General features: G+C 47.5%; 1 protein-coding gene across 2 annotated transcripts in view; it reads left to right on the top strand.

Annotated features, from left to right (window-relative positions):
• The first annotated feature begins 21,167 nt into the window (after window positions 1-21,167).
• TNFRSF10B (TNF receptor superfamily member 10b) overlaps window positions 21,168-27,999 on the top strand; it is a 32,835-nt gene continuing 26,003 nt past the window's right edge. For both annotated transcript variants that reach the window (XM_012435301.3, XM_021665135.2), the window contains exon 1: window positions 21,168-21,351. In XM_012435301.3, coding sequence (XP_012290724.1) covers window positions 21,286-21,351 — 66 coding nt within the window. In that variant the 5' untranslated portion in view covers window positions 21,168-21,285. The remainder of the gene's footprint in view (window positions 21,352-27,999) is intronic.

The following is a 27,999-nucleotide window of genomic DNA, read 5'->3' as shown; positions in this document are numbered from 1 at the left end:
CTCCCAGAGGCCAAGGGCAGGGCAGAGATACGCAGAAGCAGCTGCTCAGCAGACCTCAGTCCTGCAGAGGCCAAAACATGGCTGTTATTATTCAGAAGGGGAGGCCAAAAATGCTAGAGGCATGGCTCCTGAGGATTATTTTTGCCGCAATCAAAGTGCTGAAACCACTGTTAAGGAGAGAGTCTTAAAAGCAGCCAGAGAACAAAGGTCTCCTCCCCACAGACAAGCCAGGTGAGAGGGGAAGCCTAAGCCAGAGAAACCACAGCAGGAGGAGGCAGCCAAAGAGGGCCTGCCCCAGGCGGTGTGGCTCTTCCCTTCTCTTCACCAGGACTGTTCCCCCTCCCTCCACCCAGTGCTGAGACCAACAGCAGACACAGGGCAAGGGCGTGATGCACTTAATATGACCTAAGCCATACAAACCTATTACCAGCAAACTCCAGTGCCTTCACTTTGAAATTCTCTTCATCTAACTTTTTAAAGCGGTCATTCCTAGTTTCCCTCATTCTTACCAGTGCTCTGGGCAGAACTTGCGTGTGGCCCGGTGCACACACTTCCCCATTCTGAGCTGCAGTCTCCTCCTCTGTAAAATGTGATGATTCCTTCAATTTCCTGCTCAGAGACCTGGGTGGGCTGCAAGTCTCTGTGACTCAGGATCTCCTTGTGGTCATTGTCCTCACCCCAGGACCTGGTGGGGGACGTGAGCTCTGGGAAGAAACCTCAGGAAGGCAAAGAACCGACTCAGGAGTCCACATCCAGGGCTGGATGCAGGGTCCCCAGTATGCAGCTGGACCTGCTGTCCCCACCTCTCCCAATGAGGTCACCCCAGGCAGCCCAGGCTCAGCACATCCAGGACCCACTGCTGGGGCCAGGCCCCGGATGCTGTGCTTGAGCGGACACCCCATCCTCAGGGTGCAGGCTGTGGGTAACGGTGTCACCAGGGCTGCGGGAAGGACAGGGCTGCAGTAGGACCTGCTAGCCTGTGTGCTGCTCAAGATGGCCATGTGTCTCCCATAGTCAGTCCAGAGCCCCCAGGCCACTTCAGAGAGTCAGGGCTGCCATAAGGACAAGGGATTGTGTCCGCCTGGGTTCTGCTGTGGGTGGGAGGCAGTTCCTCAGCCCATGAGGCATCCAGTCTCTGGAGAAACCACGTAACTCTGTTTACACATTCAGGGACACTTTCACCACCTGGAGGAGAAGGAGTCTCCTTAGCAGGCAGGGAGGGGCCCATGCAGCACCTCCCTCCCGGAGGGAAGTAGTGGGTAGGGGTGGGCTGGGGGCTGGGACACTAGACAAGGAGCCCTGCACCTGGGGACAGGAATAAGGCCTTGCAATTCAGGAACACCCTGAGGAAGGGGGATGAGAAGGGGAAGTAGAGTCAAAGCAAACAGGTGGAAAATCTGTTTTCTGCTCTGTGTTCTGCTCTGACCAAGGCTGAGTAAATTCCCTGACCACATCTCATCCTGACCCTTGTCACCCATTTTAGGAGCTTACTGCTCCCTGCTTGGCTGGGCCTGAAGACGGGAGGAACTGACCCTGCCCTCCTGGACTTGGCTGGGAGATGAGGGAAACCGCAGCCCTGGAGAGGGACTGATGAGACCAGGGTCCTGTGGGGTGCATGGGATGTGGGGATGGGGTGATCACAGGGAGGAAGATAGAGCCAGGCTGGAGACACCAGGACATAGGGCAGGGGTGGGCGTTTCTGTCTGTGGGAACAGAGCAGGAGGAGGCAGGGCAGAGAGTGCCCAGCACCCCCGCCCTCAGCTAGCACCTACTTGAGCCAATGCCTTTCAGGTAAGGAAGGAATTCCTTCCACAGTGAAGTCTTCCAAACACAGCCACAACCATGACTAGAACTGTGACCCCTACGATGGTGCATAGGAGGTAATCGCAAGAGGCAGGAGTCCCCGGGCTGGTGGTCACTGTCTCTTCAGCAGCTGGGGTTTTCGCAGTGGCGTTGGCACCAGATTCTTCAACACACCCGATATCTCTCCAGGACGTACAATTACTGACCAGGACTTTCCCACTGAGGCACCTGGGTACACACAGGGAGGGAGGGGGGATTCTTGAGGGAAAGCTGGCCAGGTAGGATGAAAGAGGAGCCACCCTCCCTCTGCAGTCACCCGAGAAGGCGTCAGGAGAAGGATGGGCTCCTCGTATCTGCAGGGTCCCCCCATGCTCCCTGGTTGAGGCTGGGGAAGGGTCTGAGCATGTGCACTTCAGCCCCTCGGCCTCCCTGCTCTGGGGTCAGAGCTGCAGCTCCAGGAGCCTTCTGTGCTGGGCACACACTGAGCTTTCCTGGGCTGCAAGGGAGGCCTGCATTAGGAGGAGCCGCACTCCAGGGGAAGATCACAAGCCTTAGTGGCCGCAAGCTGAGCCATGTCCTCCAGTTAACCCACAGTGCAAGTGCATTCTCACCCCCACCTGTCTGCCGGTTCCTCCCAATCACAGCAAACAAAAGGGGGACAGAGAAGAGCAAATCACTCCTGGCCCTTAAAACCCAAATAGGGAAAAGACAGGACTTACTGAGAGATTGTGGCCAGGAGTGAGGCGGGCTGGAGTGGCTCAGGGCTTCATGAGAACCTGAAGGAGCCCCACCCATGGCCTTCTTATGACTTTTGTCAGTTCTGGGTACTTTTGTCTTTATGGGTCCTGCCTGCATAAAAAAAAATTAAAAATTACATTTTTTTTAACAACTTGATATGGCAACAAATACAACCTAGACTGGATTCAAGTGTTTTCTTCTCATTTCAAAAGGAAATCTCATTTCCCAGGTTTTCTGAAAAGAATCAAGGGAGTAGAAAGTCGCCTCTTGTGCCCAGTGAACAATTTGGCCAGGCCAAGGGAGTCTCGTGCTGGGGAGGGCCGGGGAAGGGGCTGCTGCAAGGGGCAGGGGTGAGGACAGGCAGATGGACCAGGAGGGGCCACTGCAGGCTCAGGAGACCCCACAGGCTCAGGGATGCCTCATGGGGATGGAGGCTCCATGGGGTTGGGAAGAGATAGGGGTACCAGGTGACTCGGGTCTTCTCGGGTTCCTGAAAGCTGTTGGGTACCCTTGGCTGCTGCCTCTCCCTGTGCTGCACTCCTGGCACATCTCAGGAAAGTTTTCATTCTGGAAGGTGCCTTCTTCTCACTGACACACTGTGTCTCTGGTCGTGGTTCAGGAACTTCTATTTTTTTGACCTGATGACAGAGCATAAGGTTTTGAGAATGTGTTTTCCTGATGTATCCGTCGACCTTCCTCACCATGCCAACCCCTACCCACTCAGCTCGACTCAGTTAGCCAAGGAGTTCTGAGGGCTGGTTCTGCACCAGCACACTCAGGGCTCATACAGGACACCCACCCTTCAGCTGTCACCAGTACTCAGAGTCATAAAAAAGGACCACGATTCATTATTTATTACATCAGATTAGGGGGAAAGCATCGTTTAGGGGAAAGCATCATTCAGATCACATGGTCAGTAGCTAGGCAGATGCAGGGGCATCACCTGAGGGGCTCTGCAAGGAGAGGAGCCCTCGGATGACTTCCCCAAAGCCCTGGCCTTGCTGGGGAGGAGAAAGGGGCCTGAGAACCTGAAGGCTGAGTGAGGCCGAGCACCTGCCAGGAGAACAGAGCCTGGAGAGAGCCTGGCCCCAGAGCAGACCCGTGCCACTGCTGAAACCCAGTCCTGTCCACTCGGCCAGGCCTTCTCTGTGCTGTAATCATGCCCCCAACCCCTTGCAGCCGACAGTTTAGAAGATTTCCCAGCCAGATGGCATGCATTATAAAAAATATGTCTATTTTTTTTTTATCAGCCAAATGCATAATCATGGAACAGGGTATGATGACGACCAAGTTGGGCTAGAACTTGGTTCCCTGACTCACATCGGCTACAACTCCCACCTCATTGCCCCGCACTCCACCTCTGGGCAAGGGGTTCACACATTCTGTACCTGATTTGCAAACTCTACATGGGAGGCAAGAAAACAAATTGTTGGAAGCATTGGTGTAATCCACACGCTTTGTGCACCTGTTATAGGTTCCAGTATGTTCTGATCTATGAGATCCTGGGAAGGGAGAGAAAAGCCAATGAATGAGTCACCACAGAATTCCCAGAGGCTAACAGTGGCTGGGAAACTTATCTTTTTGGCTGGGCACGGTGGCTCATGCCTGTAATCCCAGCACTTTGGGAGCCCAAGGCGGGCAGATCATGAGGTCAGGAGATTGAGACCATCCTAGCCAACATGGTAAACCCTTTCTCTACTAAAAATACAAAAATTAGCTGGGCATGGTGGCACGTGCCTATAGTCCCAGCTATTCGGGAGGCTAAGGCAGGAGAATTGCTTGAACTCAGGAGGCTGAGGTGGCAGTGAGCCGAGATCGCACCACTACACTCCAGCCTGGTGACAGAGCAAGACTCCGTCTCAAAAACAAACAAACAAACAAAAACTTTCTCTTTTGGCCCTCAGTGGAATCCAGACAGAGAAATCCACTCTTCCAGGCTTGGTCTTGTCACCAATTCGACATTTGTTACACATTTTTGACTGGCACTGCGGACAGAAATATAATACAAACCACATGTAAAATTCAAATTCTATGAGAGCCATATGAAAGGAGTTAAAAGAATGAGGTCAAATGAATTTTAACAATGTAGTTTTAACCTAAATACTACATTTCAACATGTAATCAATATAAATCATTGACATACTTTACTTTTTTACACCCTCACTCACAAAGTAACATCCACCCTCCTCTGCATGTGATCTGCCCATGCTGGTCCACCTGACCTGTTTTCCCTCCACTGAGCTTAGTGGCCCCTGTCTTTGCTCAGTCTCCCTGAGCCCCTGCACCCTAGGGCTCTCCTTCCTGCAGGGCCTTCTCAAGAGCACTTTTTCTGGCTCTCTGCAAGACTGGTCCTGTTAAGTATCAGCCCAAATCACCATCCCTGAGAGGCTCCACCAACCTGTCTCTTTCTCACTAATCCCTTAATTATTCTTCATGGTTCCCATCAGGACATCCTGACTGTTATGTATATTTGTTTGTTTTTTTTTTTTTTTTTTTAATATGGAGTCTTGCTCTGCCACCAGGCTGTAGTGCAATGGCGTGATCTTAGCTCACTGCAACCTCCAACTCCCTGGTTCAAGTGATTTTCCTGCCTCAGTCTCCTGCGTAGCTGGGATTACAGGCATGTGCCACCATGCCCAGCTGATTTTTGTATTTTTAGTAGAGACTTGGTTTCACCATATTGGCCAGGATGGTCTCAATCCCCTGACCTTGTGACCCACCTGCCTCGGCCTCCCAAAGTGCTGGGATTACAGACGTGAGCCACTGTGCCCAGCCTATTTGTGTGTCTTGATACCATCCCAGAAAGAAAGCACCTTGAGGCCAGGGTCTCTTAACCCCCATTAGCATGATGCTTGACTGACAGAAATTACCCAATGAATCTCTATGGAAAAAGAACCAGACAGTGCAGGAAACAGAAGTCTAGAAGCACATGGAGACAAAAACGTGATAAGGATGAGAGATCAGTCTCCAATGGGGGCCTCCAGGCTGTACTGTACACTCAGGATCCTGGCTGACCCCCACAGACTCAGCTTCCAGGTCTGCCCCAGTGCCAGGTAAGTCCCCATGAACTCACGCTCCAGGCCCTTCCCTGGGGACTTAGGGATGAGGTCCATGCCAGCACCTGGCTGACATCTGCAGACCCAAGCTCAAGACCCACTCCAGTGCCAGTTAAGCCCCCATGGACTGAGGCTTCAGGTCACGTCTTTGGAGACAGGTTCTCAGCCTACCCATACATGCCTGGATGCCAAACCAGCTTGCCTGAGGACTCCAGCAACAAGACCACCCTTGAACCACACCACATGGCCTGCCAGGAATCTGTGAAAAGGCTTACTAGTAAAGGGTGTTCCCTGACAAAGCCAGTCTGTAAATACTGGAATAAGTCCCTGCTTCTTCAAAGCGCATATTCCAACATATCGTCACAGGCTCATGAGCAATCAGGAAAATATGACAGTACCAAAGAAACAAAATAAAACGCAAGTAATCCACCCCAAACAAATGGAGATTTACAGTAGCCTGATGAAGAATTGAAAATACTCATTTTAAAGAGCTTAGTCAGCTACAAAAAGCAAAAACAAAACAGACAACTAAGTGAAGTTAGAAAGGCAATACATGAACAAAATGAGAAGTTTAATAAACATACAGACACCATCATAAAGAACCAAACAGAAATTCTGGAATTGAACAACACAATATCTGAACTAAAAAAATTCCACAGAGAGCTTCAACAGCAGAGTTAATTAAGCAGAACAAAAAATTAGTGAGCTTGAAACAGATCATTTGCAATCTCCAAATCACAGGAACAAAAAGAAAAGAAGAATGAGAGTGAGCACAGTGGCTCACATGTGTAATCCCAGCACTTTGGGAGGCCGAGGCAAGCTGATCACAAGGTCAGGAGATCGAGACCATCCTGGCTAACATAGTGAAACCTTGTCTCTACTAAAAATACAAAAAATGAGCCAGGTGTGATGGCACGTGTCTGTATTTCCAGCTATTCAGGAGGCTGAGGAAGGAGAATTGCTTGAACCCGGGAGGCGGAGGTTGCAGTGAGCCGAAGTAGTACCACTGCACTTCAGCATGGGTGACAGAGCAAGACGCTGTGTCAAAAAAAAAAAAAAAATCTCCCAACCTTCAGTTCCTTAATAGAAACATTGGAAGCTGTACATTCTACCCTGAGCACTGTTAGCCACTTCCCACCAGTTTTGATGTGTTATATTGCCATTATTTATTTTGAAATATTTAATCTTCCCTTTTGACTTCTCTGAACCGCAGATTTTTTAGAATTGTGGTGGTTCAATATCCAAATTTTGGAATTCTCTATGGATATTGTTACTGATTTCCAGTTTAGTTTCATCAAGTTTAGAGATCATACTGTACATTATTTAACTTCTTTTAAATTTCTTTAGACTTGTTTTATAGCTCAGAACATGCTCCGTCTTGACAAAATTACTGTGATCATAGTAGAGAATAAGTCTTCAGTGGATGTTCCACTCCGGCTCTCTTTACATGTCAGTTAAATCAAGGTGGTTGATAGTGTGCAGGTCACTTGCCACTTTACTAGTGTTTTCATCTGATCGTTCTATCAATTGCAGAGAAAGAGCTGATTTAGTCTCCTTTCCGTTCTACTTTTGCTTCATGTGTTTTGAAGCTGTATTACTAGGCATATGCAATTTGTGATTATTATTATACTCCGTGATGAATTAACCTTTTTAACTACAAACGTCCCTTTTGATCTCCTGTAATATTCTATGTCCTAAAATTGTTATAATAAGTAGCTAGTCAGGTTTGAGTAGGGCAAGAGAGGGTCCCCTCTTCTATACTAGGAGGGTTGGGTGACCATCAGGTGATGGTTAGGTGGTTTTTAACTGTTTAATTACTGGTTACAGCTGATGCCAGGGAAAGGTAGTCTCCTAATAGATGGAAACCTCTTGAAACTGATCAGCATCTTCCCAATAAGATTTCAAAAGTGGGGAGAAGTAAAAAAATCCCGGAAGTTTGCCAGTGTATAAATCCCCAAGTCGGGAGGTCAGGCTGCGCACTTGGCTCCTCAAGTCACCTGTTCGGCCATCTTCCAAGTTGTACTTTCCTTCTTTTCTTTCCTTTCCTTCCTGTTCTAAAGCTTTTTAATAAACTTTCACTCCTGCTTTGAAACTTGCCTCTGCCTCTCCTTCTGCCTTACGGCCCTCAGTCGAATTCTTTCTTCTGAGGAGGTGAAGAGCTGAAGTTGCTGGGGACCCCTACAGATTCGCCGCTGTCAGCGTAGAGTGACTTGGATTTCTTCCATTGCTAACAAAATCAACTTCATCTGATGTTGAGATAGCCACAGCAGTTTTCTTTTGCATTTGCATGATGTACCTTTGTCCATCCATTTACTTTCAGCGTACAGCATCTGTGTCTTCCTTTTAATTCCCATCTCATAGACAAGATACAGTTGAGTCTTGCTTTTCCTGCCCTTCCAGCCCTTTCTACCTTTGAACTGTAGTGCCCAGTGGATTTACAGTTAGTGCAATAATTGATATAGTTGAGACAGACCTATAAATTTACTGTTTAAGCTATGATTGTCTTGTCTAATTTTTTACTCCTTTTTCCCTTGTGCGTTTAAATGTTAATTACCTTTTAGGATTCCATTTTAGTTGGATACTTTTATGTACACATATTTCCATGACCTATATGCAAGTGCTATGAGGAATACAGTCTATACTCAAGTGTTTATATTCTAAAGTTTTTTTAAAAATAGATTTATTGTGGTGTAATGAATGTGAAACAAAATATACCTTTTTAAGGTGTGTAGTTTGGTAGATGGAGATATATGTATGTATACACTGTGAAACTATGACCATGATAACATAATGACATGTTACCACCCCCCAGAATTTCTTCATTCTTCAATGTAATCCTCTCTTCTGCTTTACTCCTGTATCTCCAGCAATGATTCTGGTTTTTGTCACAATAGATTAGTTGCATTTTTTTAATAAAAAGTGGAATCAGATGGTACGCATTCTGCTTGGATTCTTTCACAGGACGGGATCATTTTGAAATCCATCCCTGTGGTCCTGTGCAGCAATGCTGCATTCCTTTTCATGGCTGAGTTGTGTTGCTGAATTAATGGTGTGGTATTAATGTAAAGCATAAGAGACTCACAACAAGATAGATCCATTCATTACCATCCACTATTCCTAAGACTTAACTATGTGTACTTTATGAACCTCACAGAAATGTTGTCATCATCGATAGTACATATTTTCAAGAAACTAAGAGGAAGTAATAATCCTTTACATTTCCCCCACCTTTATATTTCTGGTGACCGTCTTTTCTTCGTTAAGATCCAGACTTCCATTTGGTGTCATGTCTCTTCAGCCTGAAGCATTTTGTGTCCTGCGGGTCTACTAACAATGAAGTGTCCATACTGTCTCCAAAATCATATTCATGTTCCTAATCCTTTGTGTTTGTTTGTTTTGAGATGGAGTCTTGCCCTGTTGCCCAGGCTGGAGTGCAGTGGCACGATCTTGGCTCACTGCAACCTCCGACTCCCGAGTTCAAGAGATTCTGCTGCCTCAGCCTCCTGAGTAGCATTATAGGTGCATACCACCACGCTCGGCTAATTTTTTGTATCTTTAGTAGAGACATGGTTTCACCATGTTGGCTGGGCTAGTCTGAAACTCCTGAACTCGCGATCCACCCGCCTGAGCCTCCCAAAGTGCTTGAATTACAGGCGTGAGCCACCGCACTTGGCCCCTCATGTTCCTAATTCTTAAAGCCATTTATGCCTCTTTGGTAATGACCTCAGCCAAGTCTCAGATTAGGAAAACCAGAATCCACCTTGAACCTCTTTCCTGTTCTTACCAAACCTATTGCATCACTGGCCTGCATTATCATCATCATTTTCCTCAGGTCTGCCTCGCTGCCACTTGCCTCCTTTACAATTATGCAACCTGACCCTCACCCTAACCACTAGGGACTCATCCCAAACGCTGCCCAGGCCACGTCTGGAGGTCACCCATCTAATCCACTCTGCACTGGGCAAACAGTGATCTCTGATCATTGATGATCTGATGGGGGATGTCCCCAGTGAAAACTTGAAAAGAGCCCTGGTGACTCTGGACCTGGGCGATCCTCCACACTCTATTAAGATCCTCTGGGGCCGGGTGCGGTGGCTCACGCCTGTAATCCCAGCACTTTAGGAGGCTGAGGCGGGTGGATCACGAGATGAAGAGATCGAGACCATCCTGGTCAACATGGTGAAACCCCGTCTCTACTAAAGATACAAAAAATTAGCTGGGCGTGGTGGCACATGCCTGTAATCCCAGCTACTCAGGAGGCTGAGGCAGGAGAATTGCCTGAACCCAGGAGGCGGAGGTTGTGGTGAGCCGAGATCGCGCCATTGCACTCCAGCCTGGGTAACAAGAGCGAAACTCCGTCTCAAAAAAAAAAAAAAAGATCCTCTGTTCTGTCCTTGGCCTGCCCGCCATGCTCCCTGCCTCTCACGTTTAACTCTGTGAGCTGGCTGAGGACAGAACACCTGCATTAGTGCAGCTTCCTAGAATCCACGTCACTCATTCATTCACTCAGGGAAGGCATGTAGGTGCCTGGCGACCACATGTGCAAGGAGCTGTGGAATATCAGGAACATGGTACGGCCCCCCCTTTCCTTAGCACAGTTTCCACTCACAGGAGCTGAGGCACTGCCATCATGAACCCCAAAGTCCATCAGCATATGAAGAGTCTGGAGGGGCTGCTCAGGCAGAGGTGACAAATGCCATTGGTGGCAGGGAGAATAGTGGACATAGAGGAAAGAGTTCACACAGACAGAATCCTAGACAGATAGGAAATCAAAGTAGTGTGGGAGGGGAGTAAAAACAAGTCAGGTTGGCATGAGGCTGTGCAGGATGCGGGCCTCTGATTGAGGGGGAAGTGTGGCCAGAGATGTGTGGCTGTCAGTCCATAGAATTTCGTCAGACTGGAACTTTTTCCTGGTGTGTGTGCATGTGTGTGTGTGTGTGTGTGTGTGAGAGAGAGAGAGAGAGAGAGAGCAGCATGCCAGAGGCATGGTGGAGAGAGAAGGAGAATGAGAAGGGAGGAGGGTGGAGGCTTGCTCAGGTCCTTCCCTGCAAGGCCCTGCTCCTGATTCAGGATCCTCCCCAGATGAGTCATTAACTGGGGGTTTCCTGGTCATGCGCGTCCCCCACTAGTGACGCAGTAGGTAGGTGGTTCCACAGCCCAGTGTGGCCATCAGCCTCCCTTTCACCAATCACACTCCTCTTTCCTCTGCAGGGCACACGCCTCAAAGCTGCTAGTTGACCCTGAACTGAGCAGTGACTCAGAAGACCACATATCAACCCAGACTCGTTCTCTTGGACTTTCTGTGGCCTGGGATCTACTTCTGAGGTTTATGGAGTTTCTTTTTGTCCCTGTATTAAAAGACCAGGGCCAGCCACTAAAGAGCTGCATGAGTCTGGGAAAGTCACTTCCCTTTTTTTCTAAACATCAGGTTTCTCTCCCCTGAAAACAGGAAGTGGCATTAAATGAGCTCTCAGAGACCTCCCAGCAGTGACCCAGAATGAGCTGAGCACCAAATATTCCCCTGGGAAAGGCAGCAGAAGCCAGCGGGGCAGTGGGTGCTGCTCCCCTTAGTTTGGCTCACCCATTCCCTAGCCCCCCCACTCCCACCCCCCAGGGAATAGTTGTGTGACCTTCAGCAAGTTACTGAGTTGATCTGTGTCTCACATTAAGAGAACCAACTTAATCATAGTTCTGGCACAGTCAGATGCTGTGATAATTAAATGTGTGAATTTGTATGAATGGCTCTGAAGAGAGCTTGGCTTACGGCAAGTGCTGTATTTCAGTGCACACTCTGAATAGCATAATCATTACTAAAAGAATTTTTTCTTGAGATGGGGTCTCACTCTGTCTCCCAGGCTGGAGTGCAGTGGTGTGAACATGGCTCACTAAAGCCTCAACCTCCCCAGCTCAGGTGATCCTCCCACCTCAGCCTCCTGAATAGCTGGGACTATAGGCACATGCCACCACACCTGGCTGATTTTCTGTGGGGTTTTGTTGCTGTTGTTGTTGTTATTTGTAGAGATAGGTTTTTCTCTGTTTCCCAGGTTGGTCTTGAACTCCTGGACTCAAGAAATCCGCCTGCCTTGGCAGGACTACAGGTGGGAGTCATCTCACCCTGCCTACTCTGGCCTGTTGACTATTACGAATTAAAGACTATTGAAAAACAGCAGGTGCAAGAAGATACTTTTGATCTCTTTTGTATTTCCTAAAAGCAGGAAACGGAAGTCCACTGGGAAACATGAGACGACCTCCTTATTTTGTGGGGTGAGAAGTTGAGGCCAATAGAGTACTGTGCAGACCTTGTTAGAATAGAACCACTCTTGAGCGCTTCGGCTTGGAGGGAGGGGCCGAGATGGCCGAATAGGAACAGCTCCCGTCTGCAGCTCTGAGCCAGGCAGAAGGTGGGTGATTTCTGCATTTCCACTGTGGTACCCAGTTCATCTTATTGGGCCTGATTAGGCACTGGGTCCAACCCACAGAGGGGAGCAGAAGCAGGGTGGGGTGTCGCTTCACCCAGGAAGTGTGAGGAGCCAGGGACCTCCCTCCTAGAGCCAGGGGAAGCTGTGAGGAACTGTGCTACCCGGCTGGGTTGCTATACTTGGTTTTTGCAATCTCCAGATGAGGAGATTCTCGCCTGTGCCTACACCACCAGGACCCTGGGTTTCAAGCACAAAAATGGGTGGCTGTTTGGACAGACATCGAGGTAGCTGCAGGAATATTTTTTCATACCCCAGTGGCGCCTGGAATCCCATCAAGACAGAACCATTCACTCCCCTGGAAAGGGGGCTGAAGCCAGGGAGCCAAATGGTCTCACTCAGTGGGTCCTTCTCTCACAGAGCCCAGCAAGCTAAGAACCACTGACTTGAAATTCTCACTGCCAGCCCAGCAGTCTGAAGTTGACCTGGGATGATCGAGCCTGGTGGGGGAAGAGGCATCCACTATTACCAAGGCTTTAGTAGGCGGTTTTCCCCTGACAGTGCTAAGGAGTCTGGGAGGTCTAGGCTGGGCATGGCAAAGTGGCTATGGCCAGACTGCTTCTCTAGATTCTTCCTTACTAGGCAAGGCATCTCTGAAGGAAAGGCAACAGCCCCAGTCAGGGACTTGCAGACAAAAAACCCCCATCTCCCTAGGACAGAGCACCTGGGGGAAGGGGCAGCTGTGGGTGCAGCTTCAGTGAATTTAATCGTTCCTGCCTGCCAGCTCTGAAGACAGTAGCTGATCCTTACAAGAGGTACTTTCCTAGCACAGCACACCGGCTCTGCTAAGGGACAGTGTGGGTCCCTGACCCCATGCCTCCTGACTGGGAGAAATCCCCCAACAGAGGTCGACAGACACCTCATACAGGAGAGCTCCTGCTAGCATCAAGCCAGTGCCCCTCTGGGGTGAAGCTTCCAGAGGAAGGAGCAGGCAGCAATTTTTGCTGTTCTGCAGCTTCCACTGCTGATACCCAGCTGAACAGGGTCTGAAGTGGACCTCCAGCAAACTGCAGCAGACCTGCAGAAGAGGGGCCTGACTGTTAGAAGAAAAACTAACATGGGTCCAGGTGTGGTGGCTCACACCTATAATCCCAGTACTTTGAGTGCCTAAGGCAGGAAGATCACAAGGTCAGGAGTTTGAGACCAGCCTGGGTAATATGGTGAAACTCTGTCTCTACGAAATATACAAAAATTAGACAGGTATGGTGGCCTGGTGCCTGTAGTCTCAGCTCGGAAAGCTGAGGTAGGAGAATCACTTGAACCCAGGAAGCGGAGGTTGCAGTGAGCAGAGATCTCACCACTGCACTACTCCTGCCTGAGCAACAGAGCAAGATTCCATCTCAAAAAGAAAAAAGAAAAGAAAAAAAAAAAACTAACAAGCAGAAAGCAACAACATCAATATCAACATAAAGGACCCCCCCACACACAAAAACCCCATCCGAAGGTTATCAGCCTTAAAGATCAAAGGCAGGTAAAACCATGAAGATGAGGAAAAACCAGCACAAAAACGCTGAAAATTCCAAAAACCAGAATGCCTCTTCTCCTCCAAATGATCACAGCTCTTCTCAGCAAGGGCACAAAACTGGATGGAGAATGAGACTGATGAATTGACAGAAGTAGGCTTCAGAAGGTGGGTAATAAAACACTCCTCTGAGCTCAGGAGCATGTTCTAACCCAATGCAAGGAAGCTAAGAACCTTGTTAAAAGTTATAGGAACTGCTAACTAGAAAAACCAGTTTAGAGAGGAACATAAATTGCCTAATGGAGCTGAAAAACACAGCACAAAAACTTTGTGAAGCATACACAAGAATCAGTAGCTGAATCAAGCGGAAGGATATAAGACATTGAAGATCAACGTACTGAAATAAGGCATGAAAACAAGATTAGAGAAAAAATAATAAAAAAGGAATAAACAAAGCCTCCAAGAAATATGGGACTATGTGAAAAGACCAAACCTACGATTGATTGAAACCAATGAGGACAAAGAGACAATGTACCAGAATCTCTGGGACACAGCTAAAGCAGTGTTAAGAGGGAAATTTATAGCACTGAATGCCCACAATAGAAAGCTGGAAAGATCTAAAATCAACACCCTAACATCACAATAAAAAGAACTAGAGAAGCAAGAGCAAACAAATTCAAAGGCTAGCAGAAGACAACAAATAAGATCAGAGCAGAACTGAAGGAGATAGAGACACGAAAACCCTTCAAAACAGTGAATCCAGAAGCTGTTTTTTTTTTTTTTTTTTAAAGATTAACAGTATAGATGGACCACTAGCTGGACTAACAAACAAGAAAAGAAAGAAGAATCAAATAGACACAATAGAAAATGATAAAGAGGATATCACCACTGATGCCACAGAAATACAAACTACTGTCAGAGAATACTAAAGACACCTCTACACAAAACTAGAAAATCTAGAAGAAATGGATAAATTCCTAGAAACATATACTCTCTCAAGACTAAACCAGGAAGAAGTTGAATCCCTGAATAGAACAATAACAAGTTCTGAAATTTAGGCAGTAATTAATAGCCTACCAACCAAAGAAAAAAAAAGCCTAAGACCAGACGGATTCACAGCCAAATTCTACCAGAGGTACAAAGAGGAGCTGGTACCATTCCTTCTGAAACTATTCCAAACGATAGAAAAAGAGGGACTTCTCCCTAACTCTTTATGAAGCCAGCATCATCCTGATACCAAAACCTGGCAGAGACACAACAAAAAAAGAAAATTCAGGCCAATAGCCGTGATGAACATAGATGGGAAAATCTTCAATAAAATACTGGCAAACTGAATCCAGCAGCACATCAAAAAGCTTATCCACCGTGATCAAGTTGGCTTCATCCCTGTGATGCAAGGCAGATTCAACATATGCAAATCAACAAACATAATCCATCACATAAACAGAACCAGTGATGAAGACCTCATGATTATCTCAATAATAAGAGGCCTTCAATAAAATTCAACATCCATTCATGCTAAAGACTCTCAATAAACTAGGTACTGATGGAACATCTCTCAAAATAATAAGAACTATTTATGACAAACCCATAGTATCATACTGAATGGGCAAAAGCTAGAAGCATTCCCTTTGAAAAATGGCACAAGACAAGGATGCCCTCTCTCACCACTCCTATTCAGCATAGTATTGGAAGTTCTGGCCAGGGCAATCAGGCAAGAGAAGGAAAAAAAAGCATATTCGAATAGGAAGAGAGGAAGTCAAATTGTCTTTGTTTGCAGATGACATGATTGTATATTTAGAAAACCCCATTGTCTCAGCCCAAAAACTTCTTAGGCTGAAAAACAACTTCAGCAAAGTCTCAGGATACAAAATCAATGTGCAAAAATCACAAGCATTCCTATATACCAACAATAGACAAGCAGAGAGCCAATTCATGAGTGAACTCCTATTTACAATTGCTACAAAGAGAATAAAATAGGAATACAACTTACAAGGGATGTGAAGGACCTCTTCAAGGACAACTACAAACCGCTGCTCGAGGAAATACAAGAGGACCCAAACAAATGGAAAAACATTCCATGCTTATGGATAGGAAGAATCAATATTGTGAAAATAGCCATACTGCCCAAAGTAATTTATAGATTCAATGCTGTTTCCATCAAACTACCAGTGACTTTTTTGCAGAATTAGAAAAAACTACTTTAAATTTCATATGGAACCAAACAAGAGCCCATATAGCCAAGACAGTCCTAAGCAAAAAGTACAAAACTGGAGGCATCATGCTACCTGACTTCAAACTATACTACAAGGCTACAGTAACCAAAACAGCATGGTACTGGTACCAAAACAGATATATAGATGAATAGAATAGAACAGAGACCTCAGAAATAACACCACACATGTACAACCAACTGATTTTGACAAACCTGACAAGAATAAGCAATGGGAAAAGGATTCCCTATTTAATAAATGGTACTGGGAAAACTGGCTAGCCATATGCAGAAAACAGAAACTGGACCCCTTCCTTACACCTTATATAAAAATTAAGATAGATTAAACACTTAAATGTAAAACCAAAAACTGTAAAAATCCTAGAAGAAAACCTAGGCAATACAATTCAGGACATGGGCATGGGCAGAGACTTCATGACTAAAACACCAAAAGCAATTGCAGCAAAAGCCAAAATTGACAAATGGGATCTAATCAAACTAAAGAGCTTCTGCACAGTAAAAGAAGCTATCATCAGAGTGAGCAAGCAACCTACAGAATAGGAGAAAATTTTTGCAAGTTACCCTTCCGACAAAGGTCTAATATCCAAAATCTACAAGGAACTTAAACAAATGTACAAGAACAAACAACCCTCTAAAAAAGTGGGTGAAGGAGATTTACAGATACTTTTTAAAAGAAGACATTTATGCAGCCAACCAATGTATGAAAAAAAGCTCATCACGGGTCATTAGAGAATGCAAATCAAAACCACAATGAGATACCATCTCACAACAGTTAGAATGGCGATTATTATTAAAGAAACAACAGATGTTGGCGAGGCTATGGAGAAATAGGAATACTTTTACACTGTTGGTGAAAGTGTAAATTAAGTTCAAACATTGTGGAAGACAGTGTGGCAATTCCTCAAGGATCTAGAACCAGAAATGCCATTTGACCCAGCAATCCCATTACTGGGTATATACCCAAAGGATTATAAATAATTCTGTAAAGACACATGTACATTTATGTTTATTGCAGCACTATTTACAATAGCAAAGACTATGAACTAACCCAAATGCCCAACAATAATAGACGGGATAAAGAAAATGTGGCACATATACACCATGGAACACTATACATCCATTAAAAAAGAATGAGTTCATGTCCTTTGCAGGGACATGGATGAAGCTGGAAGCCATCATTCTCAGCAAACTTAACACAGGAACAGAAAACCAAGCACCACATGTTCTCACTCGTAAGTGGGAGTTGAACAATGAGAACACATGGACATGGGGAGGGGAACATCACACACCAGGACCTGTTAGGGGGTGGGAGACAAGGGGAGGGAGAGCATTAGGACAAACACCTAATGCATGTGGGGCTTAACACCTAGATAACGGGTTGATAGCTGCAGCAAACCACCATGGCTCATGTATACCTATGTAACAAACCCGCATGTTCTGCACATGTATCCCAGAACTTGAAGTAAAATAAAATAATAAAATAAAATATTCAGGGATAATGAGAGAAAAATAAATTTAGATTGCGTACACATATAAAATGCATTTTGAAAGGTAAGCTTGTCTTTTTTATTCCTTAAAGGAGAAGCTATTAAAAAAAAATAGAATAGAATCACTCTTATCTTTTAGCCTCCCACGTATTTACTTGCTTCTTGACAAGTTACTTGGTCTAATACAGTATGTAAGTAACTGACTCTCACTGCTTCTTCTGTGCCAGGTAAAACTTGCATTAAATGGATGTGTGTGCTTTTTTCTTTGGACCTGTCTTATGTCAATTTAATTCTCAGGCTCAGCAAAAAATAAATAAATAAATAAAAATAAAAAAGCCCTTAAAGGAGAGCTTAGTGTCCCTCCATGACCCCAGTGGTGACTGTAATCAAACCACATCTTCTAGGCCAGCGGTACCACATCCTGTGGCCTGCCTCTAGCATGGCCTCTCTGGAGGAGGGGAGGCAAGGGTGGTAAGATCTCAGGCTTCCCTTACTCTACCTCCTATTAGTTATATGATCCCTGGTGTCACCTCTCCCACCACACTGTGGGCTCCAGGGAGCAGGATTCACATGGGGCTCATTTGTCCTCCCTGGCTCCAGCAGACTCCAGGCACAGGTGTTCTCAGAGTAAAGGGCTCACTGTCTACTTCCTGGGTGAATCACTCCCTCCAAGCCCATAAGGTGAGCACAGTGGTGGCCTCAGCTCACCGCCTAAGGACAGGCTCCAGGCTGCGGCACAGGGAGGGGACCCCAGAGAGCCTGTGGACTCTGCTGAGGAACCATAGGAGCTCCCAGAGGGCCAAGTGCAGGGCAGAGATCTGCACTGAGAAGCAGCTGCTCAGAGAACTCTAGCCCTGCAGAGGCACAAATATGGCTGCTATCAGACAGAAGGTGAGGCCAAAAATGATAGAGACATTGCTCCTGAATCTCATTTTCGCCACTTGTAAAACAGAGAAAACAACCTGCCCTCCTTTCCCTGGGTAGTTAGGAAAATCCACTACATGACGATATGCAGTCTCTGGCTGGGAGCAGGACACCAGCTGCCCAACAGCACAGGCTTGAGGCAGGGCACTGTCCCCACTGTCCCCATCTTCAACCTGGAAGCTAGGGCTTCGCTGCCCTGCCACCCCTGGATACAGACAGAGAGGATCAGAACTGGGACTGTGGTCTCTGTAAAGGCTGGGTGAGCAGCCATCTGGGGCCATGTGAATGGAGACCTTTCCTGCTCCTCAAACTGCAACCTGGGTTGGGCACCTACTAGGACAAATGGAAGCGTGGCAGGTGAACCAGGCTGTGGCCCTGCAGTGCCATCACTGTCCTCACTTGAACTCTGCATGGCGCTTTACCCCAGTCTCTTCTCCCCTCTACCCCAGTCTTCAGAAGCTTCTGCCCCAGCTCAGGGAGCTGGTATGGAGGTGCAGGTAGGAGCAGGTGCAGCATCTGCTGGGTGGAAGACACGTGCCCTGGGGATCTAGAGTCCAGAGTGACTGACACCAGCCCTGAGGATGCAATTTGTCCTCCCACATCTGTTACACAACTGCTGAAGTTTACACAGGGTTGCTGAAAATTTTTATCTCCTGCTCATTTTACAGGAAAGAGCTGGGGCCACACCAGAGTCACAGAGCTGGAGGGGGAGCAAGGCAGGGCCCAGCCATCCACTTCCTTCAATCTCAGTACTCTTTGACAGCCTGAGAGCCTGAGACCACTAATCTTCTTGATTCCTACTTTGATAGAGAGAGGGACGGAGTGGAAAGACCTGGCACAGAGATTGGACCAGCCCAGCACTAATAGAGCCAGGACCTGGGTCAGGAACTGAGCTCAGCTGCAGGCTCATGTGATATCATCCTGACAGCCTGAGGCCACAGACCTTATCTCCATTCACAGGAATGGCAGGTGGCAGGGACTGGCCCCAGCTCACCAGTTTCCCAAGTGCACAGCTGGGAATTCATTCTCCCTGCTGCCCTCCCTGCTTTCTCATCTGGATCCCTGGTCATCTACTCTCAGTATCAAAAAACTACTGTATCCTTGAAACTCCCTAATACATAGGGAAGGAATGAAAATACATAACAATGTGATGTATTATGTTTTACTTCTTAGACTAGTAAAGAACGTGGCCAGGCGCGGTGGCTCATGCCTGTAATCCCACCACTTTGGGAGGCTGAGGCGGATGGATCACGAGATCAGGAGATAGAGACCATCCTGGCCAACATGGTGAAACCCTGTCTCTACTAAAATATAAAAAATTAGCTGAGCGTGGTTGTGCACACCTGTAGTCCCAGCTACTTGGGAGGCTGAGGTAGGGGAATCGCTTGAACCGGGGAGGTGGAGGTTGCAGTGAGCCAAGATCGTACCCCTGCACTCCAGTCTGGCAACAGAGCAAGACTTGGTTTCAAAAAAAAAAGAGCTAAATGTAGCAAGGGTGTAGGGACAGAAGCACATTTGTGGACTAGGTGTGAGTATAAGCTGGGTTCAGTGGTCTTTGGAGGAAAATTTGTGGACATCTAAAGAAACTTCTGAAATCATTTATCCTGCAGAAGGAGTAAGATTCTACTTCTAAGGAGGTGCCCAATAAGCTGGTGCACATGGATAGGTGGACACACGATACATACAAGGTTATTTAGAACAATGCTGGTGGAATCAGCAGAGGCAAAGTCAGGATGGGATCTCACCAGCTGTTCCTAGGTGGCAACAGTGAATTAAACTGTGGCTCACCTATGCAGTAAAATACAATACCTTGTTAAAAAGGAGATCAATCTCGCGCCATTGCATTCCAACCTGGGTAGCAAGAGCGAAACTCCGTCTCAAAAAAAAGAAAAAACAAAAGATCAGTCTTAGTGTACTGCCATAAAATAGCTAATGTGATTTATGTTAGCTCCAAAATTTTAAAAAGCGATTGTACATTTAAATGCATTTAAAAAGGCAAGACTGGCCAGGTGCAGTGGGCTCACGCCTGTAATCCCAACATTTTAAGAGACTGAGGCAGGTGAATTACTTGAGTTCAGGAGTTGGAGACCAGCCTGGCCAAATGGTGAATCACTGTGTCTACTAAAAATACAAAAATTAGCCAGGTGTGGTGGTGCAGTCCTGTAGTCCCAGCTACTCAGGAGGCTGAGGTGGAAGCATTGCTTGAACCCGGGAGAGGGAGGCTGCAGTAAACGAGGATCATACCAGTGTGCACCAACCTGAGTGACAGTCTCAAAAAATAAACCTCAAGAAAGAAAAAAGGAGAAAGAAAGAGAGAAAAGAGAGGAAGGAAGGAGGGAAGGAGGAAGGGAGGGAGGAAGGAAGAAAGGGAGGGAAAAAGGAAGGAAGAAGGGAGGGAGGGGAAAAAAGGAAGGAAGGAAGGAGGGAAGGAAGGAGGGAAGGAAGGAGGGAGGGAAGGAGGGAGGGACAGGCGCCCTGGGAAGGGGAGAGGATCAGGACGCGCCTGGAAAGCAACCTCTGAACCTCAAGACCCTGCTCACAGCCCAGCGTGCGACCCTGGGAGGCGTCAGTTCCCCATGCGCCTCCCCAGCTCATTCTCCCCAGTTTCGGTGCCTGTCCTGTCGCGCACAGGACCCAGAAACAAACCACAGCCCTGGGCGCCGCCGCCTGGGCAAAGGTTCGTTCGGTTTCTTCCTCTTCCCGCCCCCGCTTGAACTTGCTTGCAGAGGGTGGCGTTGACGAGGCTATTATTTATTTATTTATTGTCGCCAACCTGTGGTGGAATTTGAATACCGGCTCTGATTCGCCCTGCCCTGAATGACGCCTGCCGGGGTGGTGAAAGTGCCGCGGCGCCGCGCCACACAACTCATCCTCCACACGCAAATCAGCACGCGTCCCGCGAACACCGCAGACTCTGGGGACATTTCCGCGACCACGAATACACGGGCAATGCCCGATCTACTTTAAAGACTGAAATCCGCACGCCTGGGGGACGAAGAGCGTTTCCTATCGCCGTCGGACAGCTGGGACCGAGCGCCCCGACCCCCTCGGGGGCCCGGAAAGGGCGCGGACCCAGGACCCAGGACCCAGGACAGCGCGGGGAGCCATGTCTGGGCTCCTCAGCCCCAAGACCCTTGTGCTCTTCGTCGTCGTCGTCTCAGTGCTGCTGTCGGTGAGTCCCCGCCGCGATCCCTGGGAAGAGCGCGCCTGGCGCCAGGAGGGGGCCAGGAGAGTGGGGGGCACGGCGGGGGTGCCTGGCCTGTGTCACCTTCTGCCGGGCATGTCCGGGCAAGACGTACCCGTCGTCGTCGGAGTCTGGGGAAGAGCAGGGTCCCGGGCTGGGCAGGACTGATCCGGGCCAGGAGGGGGCAGAGCGTGCGCTTCGCTCGGGGTAAATCCCCGAATCCAGTGGGGGAGGGCGGCAGGTGGGAATTCCCCTGGAAGCCGCGGGAAGCCACGGAGAGGTCGTCGGGCTTTCATTCTCTTTTCTTTCCTTACTTTCTTTTTTTCTCTCTCCATTTCTTTCCCTCCCTCCCTTCCTCGCTCAGTTCTTGCCTTAATTTCTTTTTCTTTTGCGCCTTCAAATGAATTCCGAAAGATGCTCATTGCAGTTCGCTTTGAACAGACGAGTCTACAGTTAGAAACTCTCCTGCGGTTCCTGCACCGCGGTTGTGTTCCGCGCGCTGGAGCGGTCTGCGGCGCATCTGGAGAGGCCCCTTCCCCTCCTTAGCCGGCTGCGCCCCCAAGCGCGCGGCGCCGCTCATCACTGCCCTCTGGCAGCCAGACCCGGGCTCCCGCTTCCTTCAGGAGCTGGAGGTGATGCGTCTCACACGCGAAGCGGGTACTGGAGCCTAAAGATACTCAGGACAAAAACACGTGCTGTTCTTTCCAGCTTGACCCAGGATCCTGCCAGTGCCACTCTTTGGGGTTTCTCGGGAAACGAGATTTAGAAAGAAGAAGTCTTCCTAAATCAGGCACTTGGGGCTGGACCTGCTTGATAGCAGTTGCATTTTGGTCTGAGAAGGGCCTTTCTATCCACCCCCAGGCAGGTCTCTGTGTTAATAGGGAAGGAGGATCGGCTCTGTAGGGAACAGCACGGTGTGCTCAACACTTGGAACACAGCCTGGGCCAGGAGCTGGGGCCGGGAGCGGTGGTGAATTATCACATTTTACAGCGGAGGAGAACGCAGCTCAGAGGGGGAAAGTGTGTGGGCCCAGGCCTAACAGGAGGAACTGGGAAAGTAAGGTCAGGGGAATGCTGGTGTTGACCCAGAAGAATGTCGCTGTGAAGCATTGGAGTTGTATTGGAATATTGTTACACACCTCATGTTAAGTTCACTGCTTCCACCTCACACCACTGAGTGGAGGGAGGGTGGGAACCGTCCTGGTGAAGCGGGTGTACAGGGGCCTCTGCCTCCGCCTGCTGCTGTGGTTTCTGTGGGCCCCGGCTGCCCCGGCATCTTGCTTCTCTGTGGGTAGTGGATCTTTAGTCTCTGGCAGCTTTTAGGATTTTCCTTTTTTTTACTTTTACAGGAAGTTTAATCAAATATGCAAGGAACAGGAAATCCAAATATGACAAACTTTTCCAAAGAGTAGAAAGTGAGTACATCTCTAAACACATTTTATGAAAACTAGTAAAACCTCTGTATCAACCAGGATTTTTCTTAGCACTGGTTTACAGTGACTTAGTTTTTTTGCCCAAGGTTGTGTTGAATTTCTTGGATTTTTGGCTTTAGACTTGTATGTTCTTTCTACTTGTAAGATTTTTCTGTAAAGAAAGCCACAGCTGGGTTGTGTTGAAGTTCTTGGATTTGGGGTTTTAGAGTTTATGTTCTGCTTGGAGATTTTTTTGTAAAGAGCCACAACAGCTCACGCCTGTAATCCCAGCACTTTGAGAGGCCGAGGTGAGTGGATCACATGAGGTCAGGAGTTCCAGAGCAGCCTGAAACCCCATCTATACTGAAAATACAAAATTAGCCTGGTGTGGTGGTGGGGACCTGTAATCCCAGCTTCTTGGGAGGCTGCAGCAGGAGAATCCCTGGAACACAGGAGGTGGAGGTTGCAGTAAGCAGAGATGGTGCCATTACTGTCCAGCCTGGGAGACAACAGAGAAACTGGAAAGAAGGGAAGGGAATGGGAGGGGAGGAGAGGGGAAGGAAGGGAAGGGAAGGGAGAGTAAGCAAGCCACAACAGGGTTGGGTTGAATTTCTTGGATTTTTAATTTTACGCTTTATGTTCTACTTGTAAGATTTTTCTGTAAAGAAAGCCACTACAGAGTTATGTTGAATTTCTTGGATTTGGGGTTTTAGAGTTTATGTTCTACTTGGAAGATTTTCAGCCATTATTTCTTCAAACACTCTGTCTCTTCCTGTTTTTTCTTACATTTATGTTAGAATGTTAGATTTTTGTATCAGAGCTAACTTAGTATCTGTTCTTTTTCTTCCTCCATCATTTTTTATGTTTCACTTTGGTTGGTTCCTAGTGAGGGATCATCGATCTGCTTCTGCAGAAGCTAACCTGCTGTTAATCTCTTCTACCGTATATCAGAAATACATTTTTTAAACTTTAGAGGTTCTCTTTTGGCCTTTTTAGTATCTTCCATCTATTTCTTGATCATCTTTGTGTTTTTCTTTTTGAGACAGGGTCACATGAGGTCAGGCCTCTGTCACCCAGGCTGGAGTGCAGTGACACAGTCAGAGCTCACTGTAGCCTCAATCTCTTGGGCTCAAGTGATCCTCCCACCTCAGCCTCCCAAGTAGCTGGGACCACAGGCACTTGCCACCACAGCTAGCTAATTTTTGTATTTTTAGTAGAGACTGGGTTTCACCATGTTGCCCAGGCTGGTCTCAAACTCCCGGGCTCAGGAATCGTCCCAGCTTGTCCTCCCAAAGTGTTGGGATTACAGACCTGAGCCACCATGCCCAACCTATGATTTAGGTGGTGTTATTGTTTTGTTTTTTAAATATCCTTGAGTTTATTTGTAAGCTTTAGATGACCTGTTTTAAGTTTTTTAATCTATCCATGCCATTATATCTGTTATTACTGCCACTGTGTCTGTTGATTGCATTTTTCTCCCCTGCCTGTAGGCACATTTTCTGCCTTTTTCATGCATAGTTTTTTTTTTTTTTTTTTGAGACTCATTCTCTCACCCAAGCTGGAGTGCAGTGGCACTTTCATGCATAGTTTTTTTTTTTTTTTTTTTTTTTTTTGAGACTCATTCTCTCACCCAAGCTGGAGTGCAGTGGCACTTTCATGCATAGTTTTTTTTTTTTTTTTTTTTTTTTTTTGAGACTCATTCTCTCACCCAAGCTGGAGTGCAGTGGCACTTTCATGCATAGTTTTTTTTTTTTTTTTTTTTTTTTTGAGACTCATTCTCTCACCCAAGCTGGAGTGCAGTGGCACGATCTTGGCTCACTGCAACCTCCACCTCCCGGGTTCAAGTGATTGTCTGCCTCAGCCTCCCGAGGAGCTGGGATTACAGGCACCTGCCACCACGCCCAGCTAATTTTTGTATTTTTAGTAGAGACGGGGTTTCACCATCTTGGCCAGGCTGGTCTTGAACTCCTGACCTTGTGATCCACCTGCCTCAGCTTCCCAAAGTGCTAGGATTACAGGCGTAAGCCACTGCACCCGGCCCATGCATAGTACTTTTTTATTGCATCACATTGTGAATTTTGCTTTCTTCGGTACTGAACTTCATTATGTTGTTTCCAAGTCTTTTGGATATTATTCTGGTCACAATTAGAAAACTGAGGATCAGTTTGCTCCTCCAACACTAGCTTTTAACTAGTTATAACTATACGTTGTGTTCCACTGCCTTATTCAGGGGCTCATTTAGTTAACTACTAAGGGTACAGTGGTCAACTTCTGATGGTAACTAGCCAGCACCCCTGGCATGCAGTCTGTCTGTCCACTGTGGGCAGGGGAGCATGCAGTGCTCCCAGCCCTGAGTGCGCCACAATCCTAGCCCATCCACTGTGTCTGGTGGTCTCTCTTCCCTAGGGTGGCTTCCTCTCAGGCTCCCAGAGTCAGTCTCAGCAGACACTGGACGTGTCCTCTGCATGGATCCGGAGTCCTCTGGGCAGCTGCTTCCCCCAGTCTCTGCTCTGCACTTGGCCTCTGGGAGCTCCTGCCTGTGGTTCTCAACAGTCTACAGAGCACTACAGGGTCCCCTGTCTCTGGTGCAGCTGGAGCCTATCCTTACGCAGTGAGCTGAGGCCACAGCTAGTCTCACTGCCTGTGGGGAAGTGATTGATTCATCAGGTAGATGAGCAGCCCTTTACTCTGGGAAAGTCTGTGCATGGGTGGGGGAAGGACAGATGAGCCCTGTGTGAACACTGCTCCCTGGAGCCCACAGTCCGTTGGAGAGGTGACAGCAGGGAGCTAAATAACTATCAGGAAGCATGAGGTCTTACCACTGTCACCTCTCCCACCTCCAGAGCCGCTGTGCTGGCTCCAGAGATGTCATCCCTCCATACTGGACTCTGACAGAGGAAACCTGAGCAGTCTCAAGGCTCCAGGTCATGGTATTTTGGCCAGTATCATATGGTTTGCTTAAAATCAACACTGAGGATAATGATTGTACTAATCAAAACGTGTGTTTAAAGTTCTGTGTTTTAAGCACTCTCCATACATATTGACACTTTCAGTTCACACAACAGCCGTGCAGGAACTGTGATTATCCAGGGCGGTTGTAAGCATGTGGGTGACCCAGAGAAGCAGAAGAAGGAAGAGCTTACTTGGTTAATTTGTGACCAGAAACATTAGCAGGCATTAATCTCAAACTTGGTATAAAGGAAGTGAGCCTGAGTCACAGGTGGGTGAGTCATAAGACAAGAAAACTCCGCCAATGACTCATTTCCGGGAGGAGACAGGGTCCCTAGAATTCAATGGGGCAAGAACTGAAATAAGCCAAGCGCCTGGCCTCCCCCATGTTTGTTTTCCTTCTCTCTCCTAACCCTGCCCACATCCTCACACCCCCATGAGCCCATATCTGTGGACCCACACAGCCACACATCTCTGGCCACATGCCTATTCTCTCGAAATCAGAGGGGCCCAAAGACTGCACAGACTTGTCCTGCACAGCAGATAGAATGAATAGTGATGAATGGATCTGTATTATTTCAAGTCTCCTACGTTTCGTAATTATATTACAATATTAATTCAGCAGTATCTTTCTTGTTTTTACTCCCCTTCCCCATTACATTGGCTTCCTGTCTGTCTGGGATTCTGTCTGTATGAACTCTTTCCTCTGTGTCCACTATTGTCCCTGCCACCGATGGCATTTGTCCCCTCTCCCCGGGCAGCCCCTCCAGACTCTTTGCACGTTCATGGACTTTAGGGTTCATGATGGCAGTGCCTCAGCTCCTGTGACTGGAAACTGTACTAAGGAAAGGGAGGGCCACGCCGTGTTCCTGATACTCCACGGCTCCTTGCACGTGTGGTCACCAGGCGCCTACGTGCCTTCCCTGAGTGAATGAAGGAGTAATGTGGACTAGGAAGCTGCACTAACGTGGATGTTGTGTCCTCAGCCTGCTCATAGAGTGTGTTAAACGTGAGAGGGGGAGAGTGTGGCAGGCAGGCCGAGGACAGAACAGAGGGTCTGAATAGAGGGTGAAGGATCGCCCAGGCCCAGAGTTACCAGGGCTATTGTCAAGTTTTCACTGGGGAAATTCCCCCTTAGATCTGAACTTCAGAGATCATTGTTCACCCAGTAGAGAGTGGATTAGGTGAGTGACCTCCAGTGTGGCCTGGGCAGCATTTGGGATGGGTTCTAGTGATTAGGGTGGGTCAGGTTGCATTATTGTGAAGGAGGCAAGTGGCAACTGAGGTGGATCTGAGGGAAATGATGATGATAATGCAGGCCGGTGATGCAGTGGCTTTGGTAAAAAGAGGGAAGAGGTTACTGGTGGATTCTAGTGTTCTAATCTGAGACTTGGCTGAGGTCCTTATCAAATAAGATGGAGTAAATGGGCATAAATGGCTTTAATTGGAAACCTGAGGCTGGGCGTGGTGGTTCATGCCTGTAATCCCAGCACTTTGGAAGGCCAGGGTGGGTGGATCACCTGAGATTGGGAGTTCAAGACTAGCCTGGCCAAAATAGTAAAACCGCCGTCTCTACTAAAAATACAAAAAATTAGCTGGGCATTGTGGCTTACGTCTGTAATCTCAGCTACTTGGGAGACGGAGGCAAGAGAATTGCTTGAACCTGGGAGGCGGAGGTTGCAGGGAGCCAAGATCGTGCTACTGCATTCTAGCCCAGGTGACATGGTGAGACTCTGTCTCAAAAAAAAAAAAAATTAGGAACCTGAATGTGCTTTTGGAGACAGTATGGATACATCATTGCTCACAGACCTATAGTACACAAAATGCTAAAAGATTTCAATCTGAGTAGAGATGAAATTAAATGGAAGCATGGCTTTTTTTTTTTTTTTGAGACAGTTTTGCTCTTGTCATCCAGGCTGGAGTGCAATGGTGCAATCTTGGCTCACTGCAACCTCTGCCTTCTAGCTAGGATTACAGGTGCCCGCTACCACGCCCAGCTAATTTTTGTATTTTTAGTAGAGAGGGGGTTTTCACTGTGTTGGCCAGGCTGGTCTTGAACTCCTGACCTCAGGTAATCCACCTGCCGTGGTCTCCCAAAGTGCTGTGATTACAGGCATGAGCCACCTCACCTGGTCAGAAACATGGATCTTAAGGAAAGAAGGGAGATCATCAGAAATAGAAACATGAATGCACATATTAAGAATGATCATTTCCTCTTAATTTCTTGAAAATATTCACTATCAAGTAATATAACACTGTAACACTTTGTAGGGTTT

This window comes from Aotus nancymaae, unplaced genomic scaffold (genome assembly GCF_030222135.1).
Source record: "Aotus nancymaae isolate 86718 unplaced genomic scaffold, 86718_ANA_hifiasm-v0.15.2.pri h1tg000079l, whole genome shotgun sequence".
NCBI lineage: Eukaryota > Metazoa > Chordata > Mammalia > Primates > Aotidae > Aotus > Aotus nancymaae.
The sequence above is the reverse complement of the archived record's forward strand: the minus strand, read 5'-3'. Positions and strand labels throughout refer to the sequence as shown.